The 11,864-nt window shown below is 39.0% G+C and overlaps 1 protein-coding gene across 2 annotated transcripts in view; it reads left to right on the top strand.

The window, feature by feature from the left end:
* Positions 1-11,450, top strand: part of fam91a1 (family with sequence similarity 91 member A1) — a 33,583-nt gene extending 22,133 nt beyond the window's left edge. For both annotated transcript variants that reach the window (XM_053637878.1, XM_053637879.1), the window contains 12 exons: positions 743-852; positions 2,072-2,158; positions 2,453-2,582; positions 2,799-2,947; positions 3,856-3,990; positions 4,802-4,915; positions 5,004-5,076; positions 5,159-5,302; positions 5,565-5,672; positions 5,758-5,881; positions 7,152-7,221; positions 7,434-11,450. In XM_053637878.1, coding sequence (XP_053493853.1) covers positions 743-852; positions 2,072-2,158; positions 2,453-2,582; positions 2,799-2,947; positions 3,856-3,990; positions 4,802-4,915; positions 5,004-5,076; positions 5,159-5,302; positions 5,565-5,672; positions 5,758-5,881; positions 7,152-7,221; positions 7,434-7,619 — 1,430 coding nt within the window. In that variant the 3' untranslated portion in view covers positions 7,620-11,450. The remainder of the gene's footprint in view (positions 1-742; positions 853-2,071; positions 2,159-2,452; positions 2,583-2,798; positions 2,948-3,855; positions 3,991-4,801; positions 4,916-5,003; positions 5,077-5,158; positions 5,303-5,564; positions 5,673-5,757; positions 5,882-7,151; positions 7,222-7,433) is intronic.
* The last annotated feature ends 414 nt before the right edge of the window (positions 11,451-11,864 follow it).

Below are 11,864 nucleotides of genomic sequence, written 5' to 3' on the forward strand. Positions count from 1 at the left end.
TGGGAGTGAATTGTACACGAATAAAACATGACAGGACATGCTGTTACAGAAAAATAATCAATGACGGGGTGGTGTGATGCAGGCCGACTCAAAGCGTATTTAGTACACTACAGTTAACGCCTCGAAGTTGATTATTCTTTCCAATACCGAAGTGTTTTATTCTTCTTATACCACAGCAATTTGTTAGCACTAGCAAAAGGGTGCTCTACTAAGTACTAAAGAGGCTTGCCATGAAGGGGTTGAATAATTTTGAAACTGGAAAAATCATTATAAATTGCATTTTCAGTTGAATTTAGGGAAACCACTTGAAGCATTTATTGTGTTAAACTATTTCAGTTGCTTTTGTTTGATTTGTTCATTACAAACCGCTGAAAGTCTGTAAATTTTGACAATAAACCTGATTTTCAATGGGGGTTGAATAATTTTGGTTGCAACTGTGTATTTTTTAACCAATCGTACCGTAACTGAAGTCCCTGTGTACGTTGTTACTATAGAAACAATAACTCATTAGAACGAGTGAATTAACACGCACCTATGATTTGCTTCCCACCAAAACGGCCATCAGAGCCACTGTTATAGAAAATTAATCAACACCGTCTGACCAATCAGAACTGAGCATTCAACAGTGCTGGGATATAATGGCAAATAATGAACAGAAATTTTGCATCTACTGACTGACATGTCAGGTTTAAATATTAAATTGTTTATTCTGACAACATCTGTCTTTTTTTTGCTCTTTCAGATGCAGCGAGTGTGAGTAGTTTAAGTATTCCTGTGGCCCCTACAAAGAGAATCGCCTTCCTGTTTGATTCCACCCTCACAGCCTTCCTCATGATGGGCAACCTTTCCCCCGTGAGTTTACCTTAACCGTTGTACTGCACAGTTATCAATTTACCCGAATTAGATTTACTGTTATGTATTATGGCGCACCTGAATCTTGAGTCACTCTGCATTTTCACCTTTAAAAAAAAATAAAAATTCACTTTATTAATTTTTATGTCAGAAACATGTTGCGAGCAAATTCTTTTGAATCAGTTTTGCTGTTTGAATGTTTTGCATTTGGCACATTTGAATGTCCAGTCAAGAAAAGTTCAATAGTGAATAAAAAAGGAAACGCAGAAGGTGAAACATTTCATTAATGCGCATTCAGCTCTAATGACCATGCAACTGTTTTAAACTGACATGAACGTTGTCAGAAGAATTGTATCAATAGCCCTTCTAAAGACTAAATTCTAACTAATTCAAAAAACAGTATACTAAGCGTGGCCTCATGGTTTTCATAATGCTGCTAAATTTTTATATATTTGGTCCTGTTCATTTAATTGTACATGGTTTAATAATAGCATGTGCACGCATTTGAGGTAAAGAAGCTTTAGAGACCATTAACAACACAGGAGAAGGGTTGGTGGTTTGTAATTAAATATGTAAAAAGGCACAGAATCAGAATTTCTGGTTCTCTGAAGTCTTTGAAAGCCTTTTTCCGGTCTTCAACTGTCTAGTTTGGGTGAGTCTGTGCCCATGATGGCGTCAGATTCTTGTTCTTGGCTGACAGGAGTGGATCCTGATGTGGTCTTCTGCTGTTGTAAGCCATCCACCTCAAGGTTCAATGTGTTGTGTGTTCTGAGATGCTTTTCTGCTCACCACTGTTGTAAAGAGTGACTATATGAGTTACAGTAGATTTCTTGTCAGCTCGAACCAGTCTGGCCATTCTCCTCTCAACAACAAGGCATTTCTGCCTGCAGTGTTGCCGATCACGGGATGTTTTCTAAAATACTTAAACCAGCTCGTCTGGCATCAACAACCCTACCACAGGGTCAAAGTCACTGACATTTCTTTATTCCTTTTTATATTCCTTTTTATTATATTTGATGTGAACTTTAATTGATGTTGAACTGACCCTGTACCTACATGATTTTTGTCAAAAAATTAGCCAATGTGGATAATTGCATGAATGGACACGTGTCCAGATGTTCCCTATAAAGTGGTCGGTGAGTGATTATCATACATCAAAGCTGCATTTAGTTTCATGTATTTCAGATTTTTCCTTTTCTTTTTTCGTTTTGCGTTTCAGAATTTAAAGAGCCATGCAGTGACCATGTTTGAGGTGGGAAAGCTGTCAGATGAGACCCTGGACAGTTTTTTGATGGAACTGGAGAAGGTAAAGATCTCATTACCAAGCACCATGGGAACTGAGCCTCTTAACGGGAGGCAAACAGTCTCATCCTGTGAGTCAGTTGTGAAGCGGGGCCAAAGGCAGGAAAGCCTGATGACTTATTATACAAAGTACCCACACCTATTTCTCTTTGGCTTCTTCTTGTCATTTATTTAAGCCTAAACCCTGTTTCTGCTTCAGTTGTACAGTATATGCACAAACACACCCAAACACGCACACTATGTATATGTTAAGGCTGATAATAATAATGCATTTGTGTACGTATGTGTGTGTATAAAGGTGGAGAGCACTGCTGAAGGAGAAGCTCAGAGGTATTTTGATCATGCACTTACCCTCAGGAACACAATACTCTTTCTGCGCTACAACAAAGAGCTCACTCCTGATCAGGGCCCCGACATACCAAATATAGGTGATCCATCTGTGTTTTATTTATATTTATTTATGTTTATACTCACATTACTTCCAAATGAAATGTATTATTAATTTGAAGGAAGAATAATGATTCAATTGCTAATACAAATACAGCTGTGTTTACACAATGTACTAGACATAACGGTGCATTTGATTTTTTTTTTGTGTGTGTGTGTGTGTGTGTGTGTGTGTGTGTGTGCGCGTTTCCCCTCAGGCCTGCCTCTGGACCTCCTCCGATGTGAGAGTCTGCTGGGATTGGATCCTGCCACCTGCAGCCGGGTGCTCAACAAGAACTACAAGCTGCTGGTTTCCATGGCACCGCTAAGCAACGAGATCCGACCAATCAGCAGCTGCACACCTCAGGTAGCCCCACCTTCTCTGGACACAGTAGAGAGTCACTTGTAGATAGACAGCTCGGATTCACACTACTGTTTGCTTAGTTCAGTGATAAGGTATATCATATCTTTAATTTAATTATATCAAATTTATATGTTAATTAAAAGTGAAACAATATTGACAGGCAATATGTCCAGCACGTGGCTCATGCGCTTGCCTCATTTTTGTTAAACAAACCTACAAAAATGAATTCCATGATTAATAATTGTGGTCAATTAATCTAAGAGTTACGTGGTATGACTGCTATTTGTTAATATGAAACAAAAAGTTCATTTTAGCCCCTGTCACATGACCTCCGTCTATTATTTAGACCTCCACCTATCATCAGTAGGGTTCAGAACGGGTTAATTATGCCTATTTCTATTAACGCTGTTTATTGCCAGTAACTGAGATGGAGATAGTAGGGAATCTGAACAGAACTGAACAGAAGATGAAGTTTAATTGAAAAACTGGTGCAGACTGAAGAGTTTTTTCTGTCTTACATAACGTCTAAGACGGCAATCCTGCAGTGCACAGCTTTTTCTACTCCCACACCACTTGATCAAGTGTGTGTTGATGACACATTTCCTAGAAACGGGGTAGAATTGTACTGGATAGTTGTCTGGGTTATTGTAAATGTACAATATTATGAGCATGGAAAATAATATGGCGTGTTTGACATACAAGTGCAATTGTATTATTCTTTTGTGTAATATATTGATTTCCATCACTTCCTTCGGGCTATTGTTCCTCTGTTGCACTTCTATTACATTATTCTCCTTTTTAAAGCATGTATTATTTCCTAAACCGTACAGCACTGATGCATCTCTTGTATGTGAAGGCTGCTGGTGTGATTAATGTTTATGATATGGCACGGTTGCTGTTTTGTCTTGCAGCACATTGGGCCAGCAATCCCTGAGGTTAGCTCCATTTGGTTTAAGCTGTATTTGTACCATGTGACTGGGCAGGGCCCTCCTTCTCTGCTGCTGTCCAAGGGCTCTAGACTACGGAAACTACCAGAATTCTTCCAGGTAGGTACTATACTTATTTTCAAGCACTAAAACAATTTGTCAGCATTTACAAGTTTTATTTAGAAATATCATCCATTTAGAGTTCCGTTAAATATTGTGGAGTGTCCACACAGAAGGATACTTCCTGTTATCACTTACATTATAACAGTTATATGCATCGTTCTCGCACCGGCCTGTGTTTTCTCTCTTGAAGATATTAGAACAAAACAAAAAATGCAGCTCGTCATGTTACCAGTAAACTGCAAAATGCATGTCCTTTGTCCTGACGACTTTCCCATGTTTGAAAACTTAAAAAACCGCTTTACCTCAGCACTGACACTAGAGACTCCTTCCACAAATGGTAAACAAATGGTTCTCCCTACGGAACGCTTCACCATATCCTCGATTATACTCTATTTTTCTTTCTTAAATAACAACACGTTTTGTATAAATTCGTTTATTACGTTTCTTCGATTACGTGACATGTCTGCCGTACAAGTACAGTGAACGATCCGTTACTATAGGAACGTCAATGTATTAAAGCGAGTGAGCTAATATGAACCTTGCAGCCGGAACTACTGTCAGAGCTGCTGTTGCAAAAAAAAAAAATTGATCAGCACCTTCTGACCAGTCGAGATTTGAGAATTCGACAGTGCTTTGGTGTAGCCCGTTATATATTTTATGTACACAATTATTCTATTTAGCAATTCTACCTAGTTTTAATATTGTCTAAAGAACTTTTAGGCTGAATTGCATTTATAGAAAGTTCTGCATAAATCAGAATTAGTTATTACTGTTGATATTAATATTATAACCCGTGTATTTTTGTTAGGCCTATGACAGGCTCCTCATCACGTCCTGGGGTCATGACCCTGGTGTGGTGCCCACGTCAAATGTCCTGACCATGCTGAACGATGCCTTGACTCACTCTGCGGTGCTCATACAGGTAAGGAAACCAAATGATGACCCAAAGACACTTTAGTGCGACAGAGTGAGCTCCTTTGATGCTCCATCTTTATTTTTTGTATGTACAGGGTCATGGCATGCATGGACATGGGGAAACGGTTCATATCCCCTTCCCGTTTGACGAAGAGGACCTCAAAGGAGGTATACCACTTCCATGAAAGCATCCGCATGTGCCTGTTTGTCCGACTTGTGTTCTAAAGAGTTCCTCTTTCCCCTGTCCTAGAATTCTCTTATTCCAACATGTGTGCACACAAGGCCCTGAAGGTCCTGCGTGACAAAGTGGATCTGGAGCACCAGTGTGGCTACATCACAATGTTAAACAGTAACAACAGGAACCGCCTCAGGCCTAGTGACGCAGACGCAGCTGGTGAGAGCCAGCGCTGATCATTAAACCGTTTGTTTTGTCCATATTTGGATCGGCTGATTAGGAAAAGACCTTTAAGACAATCATTAGCCCGCACTATCAGCAAGAGAACCAATTACATTAGAATAAGGAAAAACATTTTAATAGGACAGCTTTTTATCTCTAACTCGGTTGGCCTTTTAATTGCTCTTTATGCTTGAGTGAATCTTGCGTCCATATGCATACGATGCAACTTGCTGAGGGCATCGTGTGTTCTCTGTGTTAGGAGACGGCGAATTTGGTACAGGGTTTGATGCCAATGGAAGCAGCGAGTCTTTTGAGCTGGTTACCGACGAGAACAATGGGGACGGCAGTAAGAAGCAGGGGACAGAAGGTACACCTGGCATAAAGAGACCAGCTCGCGAAAGACATAAATTATAAACAAGTGACCGTTGAAAGTCATATTTCTTTTTATGTAGGGTCTTCCAGTGAGGACGAGTGGGTACCTCTGGAGCTGTGCTTTGGAATGCCGCTCTTCAGCTCGGAGCTAAACCGTAAAGTGTGTCAGAGGATTGTCTCACACAAACTCTGCAGCAAAGACAGGTAACTAAAACCTGCAATCCAAATATTGTATTGGCGTGTACTGTATGTGTGGCAGCCCGGAGCAACCCATCACATGACCAGATTTGGACATTTTTGAATAAATGTAGTTCTGAAATGAAAACTGCAGCTTTTAATATCATAAAATTGCATTTCAAGATTTCAGTCCAGTTCCAATGAAAGATGCCCTGCCTACCTCTACATTTATAACCTGAACTACATGCAGCATAACATAACGATACTGCCAGATTATAGAGAATTATACTCAGGGTTCCCACGGGTCATGGAATTTCTGGAATGACATGGAATTTTAATAAAGGCTATTCCAGCCATGGAAAGTCAGGGAATTTTATCATTTTGGGGTTGAAGTCAGGGAATATCAGGGAATTTTGTTTGTAAATTTTTCAAATGTATTAGCTAAAATGTGATAAAATATATTATCTATCAGTCTTTCTTTTTTTTTTTTAGTGTGCTCATTTGCTGAATGTGACACGGTGTTATGGGTTAGAAATGTACTTAAAATGGCTTATGGTACCTTGTAAATTAATTGATTTTATTTCCATTAAAGAAATATATTTTGTTTTATGAGGTGTAAAGACTAGTCATGAGATACGTATATGTTCTTTTTAAGCAATGAAAGCTAAGTTTTGCACTGAAAATGTCTGTTAACCAGGAAATCGAGCTTACAGATTTAATGGGTTAAAATAGTTCGTTTTTTTTCTGCTCAGTACCCAGGCAATACATTGTACCATTCTTTGTACAGTAGCTCATGGAAATTCAAGATTTTGGTCAGGGAAAAGTAATGGAATTTCACATTTTGACTTAGAGTGGGAACCCTGTATACTGTACGTGTACAGTGGGAAATGAGTTCTCACTCATTATCAGCATCATCCACATCGCACTCTGCCTCATCACCCGAGCTAAAATTCACTCACGGCATTTAAACACAAGCCTCGTCGTCATCTCTTCACTCAAATGACCTCTGTTCATGCGAACATTGGTAGGAAAATAATCACTGATTTAATTCCGTCGTTTCGGTTTGATGCATTTCTGGTTATTAATGTCATTTTATGAGATTAATGTCACATTAATGTCACATTAATGTCACATTATGTCAAAACCAAAAGTATTTTTTTTCAGAATTCAGCCACAGTGACATACAGGTTTTCCCAGACTGCCACACTATAGTAATAAGCAATATACAAACAGTAGTAAGTATTAAACAAATGGAATGAATATAAAGTATATTAAAATTATCTGCTTCTCCCTCCAGTCTTCAAGAACTACTACATTCCAGTCGAAAGCTTTCCTTGAAAGTTCTGAGTTTTGTCCAATCATTCCAAGTAAGCCTCAATTAACTGCACATTTGTAATTATTCATTGGATAATATTTTGGCACCCTGTCAGTGTTCCCTAACTGTAGGACAAGTCACATAGTCTTGAAGTTCTGGTCATTCCAGATAAATAACATTTGAAGCTATGTAATGTTCTATTACAGAATGATTTTTAGTTCTCTAACAACTTGTAACCCTAACTGTATATTTTTTATCTTATAGGATTGTAGCCATTCCGGTGACCCGGACAGTGGGATATCAGCGCCTCTTTGCCAGCCGCCGGCTGAGTCTGGCGTCCCCCTCCCTGGCATAAACCTCCTCTTTAAGGACGAGCAGCTGAAGGAGTGGAGCGGGCGAGCCCCACCTTCTCTCCACCTCTCCACCACACAAAGAGACCAGCCCACATAAAACCACACCCTCCACATCTCAAAAAACCTCTACACACCTTTCACCTTCACACCCAGTCCCGCTCATCCCGATCGATTCTCGAGCTAGCGGTGTTACTGTCTTAGCTCTGTTTTGTTACAGCCGAGCGTAACACTCGACGCTAAGTCAGTGATCTGGACATGATCGCACCCCTCATCAGCTATCACTCTATCTTGAGTTTATTCCATATTGAGATACAAAATACAGGTGCATCTCAAAAAATTTGAATATCGCAGAAAAGTTCATTTCTGTCCGTAATTTAATCAAAAAAGTGGAACTTTCATATATTCTAGATTCGTTACACATAAAGTAGAATATTTTCAAGCCTTGTTTTGTTTTAATCTTGATGATTACGGCTTACAGCTCATGGAAATCAAAAATCCATTATCTCAAAATATTAGAATAAAGAATTTATAATACAGAAATGTTCCACTTTTTGCATTAAATTACGGGGAAAGATGTACTTTTCCACGATATACATTTTTTTTTTTTTTTTAGTTGCACCTGTAAACTCACATAAGTGTGACTTTGCTTGGAAAAGAATAGGACAAGTCCTGTGGTTGGATGAAGTCACCCAGGTATCTTGTAATTATGCCTATTTGTACTGTCATGTCGTGTGATCTGATGCATGATGTCATTGCACAAAATCTCAGAAGAGCCATGGAAATGGGGTTTTTACTTTTGCACATGCTGATTTTCCTTTAAGTGTTTATTTTTTATTTTTTTATTCTATTTTTTTCTAATTCATGCTCGTTATTTGAGCGAGATTTTGATTTCATCATAACTTTTATTTTTATTTTTTGGGGTTAGCCAGAGCATAGGAGCAAAATATGCTTTCAACTTCATTCTTTGCTGTTGTATCACCAAAGATGAACCTTTTTTTTTTTTTTTTTTTTAAATATTATTTGCATAACGATTTTACTGTTATTTTGCAATATTATACAGGAATTGCCTGGTTCCCAGGTGACTGAAATCAACTCTCTGCTTGTGTACTCAATAATCAGCGGCCTGTTTAAGGAGTTACTCATTTGGATTGAGTTTACAGCTCTTTTGGAGTCCAGAGGGTGTCATCCAATGCCTGGCTCTCACACAAACCTGGAAGATCATTCTTTTTTATATTCCTACCAGTCTCTTTGGTTATAATAATGTAGCGCTGCTACTGTGTTAAATCATGTAGCCAGTCAGGCTCCATTTCCCTTTTCCGGCTCTATAGTCATGGTTATTAATGATTGCCATGAGATCTTGGTGCAGCATGATGAGTGTTTAGAAACCAATTGTGTGTATTGTGCATCGTTCTTGCACCTCCTTTCCCCACCTCCCTTCTTTCCCACATTCCCTTCCGCTGACCTCCTATTTGCACCCCACGGGACATTCTCCTCTGGAAAACACGAACCCTGTCCATTTCTCTGTAACTAATCCATCTCAGTGTTAGAGAAGAACATGTTAGTTTTATAACGTCGAGCTGCATTTTAGGAACTCTTTGTTGTAGGGTGTTTGATGGGACTGTGAATAATTCTCTTGTAATTAAATGGGTCTAAAAGTAACATTCCCTTTGACGCCACCCCACCCCCCAAAAATATATGGCATACCAGTATGTACAAAGTATATGATAAATCTAAATAAATAAAAATGGTGCAACGATGTTCCCCTCAAAACCCATTTAGACGCACAGTGCTTGCCTGGTGCTGTAATTGCTACTGAAACACAAATGCAGGGTGTCGGCAACGGGTCAGCAGATGATAACGCATAAAAATGCAACAGTCTGAGCAAAGGTGAGAATGTGAAATGAGAACGGGACTGAATGTTTTTCTCTCTGTCTCATCATCTTGTGCCTGAATATTTTCCTTCATTGCATTCAAATGTAATGTTTATACATGTGGTGAAATAGTGACATTTTCTGTAATATACAAGCCTGAAAACGACAGACTTTCTTGAAATATGTTTTTTCTTTGGGATGTAAGTCATAGCATTTAAAAAAAAAAAATCTGTTTACTTCCAAAAGTAAAAAGGAAGAAAATCTCTTTCATGGATTGCATTCCAATGAAAAAGCCTTTATTCGTCACATATACATTACAGCACAGTGAAATTCTTTCCTTTGTATATCCCAGCTTGTTAGGAAATTGGTTAGAGTACACGGTCAGCAATGATATAGTACCCCTGGAGCAGACAGGGTTACGTGCATTTCTCAAGGGCGCAACAGTGGCAACTTTGAGGTGCTGGGGCTTGAACCCCCAACGTTCTGATCAGTAACCCACAGCCTTAACTGGTATCTGATTACAAACTGAAGCGAGATCATAGGCTCGTTTCACGGTCACATAACTATCTAAGAAATTAACGTTCTCAAATTGTGATATTGACTGTGTGAGGAAATCACACATCCAGGGTTTAGACATCTTTAGGCAGAGTGATTATTTTTACATTTAAAGAGAGCCTACGCAGGATTAAAACGTAAATAAAAACATTTACTCAGTGTTTATGGCTGACAGCACGGTGGCACAGCAGGCAGCATTGCCACCTCACAGCTCCACAGCCCCCGGCTTGATCCCAAGCTTGGGTTACTGTCTCTGTGGAGCTTCACATGTTCTCCCCTGGTCTGTGTGGGTTTCCTTCTGGTTCTCTGTTTCCCTCCACCTGTTCATAAACATGCCAGTAGGTGGATTGGTGACTTTACATTGACCCTAGGTGTGAATGAGAGTGAAAGTGTGTGTATGGAGCCCTTCAATAGTGCCCATCCAGGGTATATTCCCGCCTCATGCCCAGTGTTCCCAGGATGAGCTCTTTATCCACAGTGTCCCTGACCAGGATAAAGCAGTGACCAAAGAATGAACATTTATGGTTTCTCAGATTTTAGACATCAAAGTATGTTATATTTAGAAAAACCTGATTTTGGCCAAGTTTTTCTTTGGCTGTTTTTCAGACTTCCGACATCTTTTTCTCGGTCACTATGAGTATTTCCAGCAATGTCTGAGCAGACGAGTTAGGTCATTCACATTCTGTCAGTCGTTCTGTGAGTCATGTTAAACACGCCACAAGAGCTCTGTGGAAAAACTTTAGACCTGCAATTGTGCAGTTGTGTGTCCGTCATTTTGCAGACTCACCAACTACTGTATATGAGCACATGGCTTTGTTCAAGTCCATGTCTGGCTCTCTGCATACAGTCAGTATAGCCAGGCTGTTTCAGTAATGTCTGTGTACATGGTCACAGGAAGAGTAACCTTCAATCCTTTTCATTATACCTAATTATTACTGTCTATGTAAGTAGTTAGCTTTCCATTAGCTTTGAGAAACAATTCTGGATTATTTTATGTAAGGAATAAAAACTACTACATATGTTATTGTTTTTTTTTTTTTGGTTTGTTTGTTTTTTAACAGGACAATAATCAACAACAGAGTGGCATGATGTGGCCCAGTTACTATCACCACTCCGGCGTTGATTCATTTCCAATAATAGCACATCCCTGAAATGTTTTATTGCTTTTATACAATGATTTATATTTTATTTTTACTACTGAATTACAGTTTAAACTGTTTAGAGTTGCATTTAATATCATGAAATGTCCACAATACAAGCTAGTTCCTTTCATCACTTTTGTTATAAACGTTGTCATTCCCGCAACAGTCTCGCTTTTGTTTTTACGGCATAGGGCAGACGCCCTTATCCTCCAGAGCAACTTGCATTTATATAGAATTTTATACACCAGAGCAGTTAAGGGCCGTGCTCAAGGGCCCCAGCAGTAGCAGCTTGGCAGTGGTGGGATTTGAACTCGCATCCTTCCAATCAGTAGTCTCTTACTTGAAATTGACAAAAATAGGCATGTTATGTTATCGAAAAAAAACATGTCCTGAAGCTTTTCCTGTGGCGGAAAACTTTGTTACAAAGCTTTGACATTGGAGACTCCTTCCATGCTGTAAATATTCCAGAAATGTCTCCGTACGGAAAACATTCCCAATAGCAAGTGTATACATTTTGAAAAAAATGTGTCTATTATTAGACTGTGTTAGACGTTAGAATATAAACAATACCATAATGAGCACATTAATCGACAGCTTCTGACCAATCAGAATCAAGAATGCTGTGGTATAAGAAAACTTAATTATACTTATTTACAACTGAGACTTGCTTGTGCTCTGAGATTCACTATAGGCACAAATTATAGTCAACTGCTGTATCATTAAACCTGAGCTTCCATGAGCAGTTTCCCCTTTCATTATACTAAGTGAAGGGTG

This window comes from Ictalurus furcatus, chromosome 12, assembly GCF_023375685.1.
Source record: "Ictalurus furcatus strain D&B chromosome 12, Billie_1.0, whole genome shotgun sequence".
NCBI lineage: Eukaryota > Metazoa > Chordata > Actinopteri > Siluriformes > Ictaluridae > Ictalurus > Ictalurus furcatus.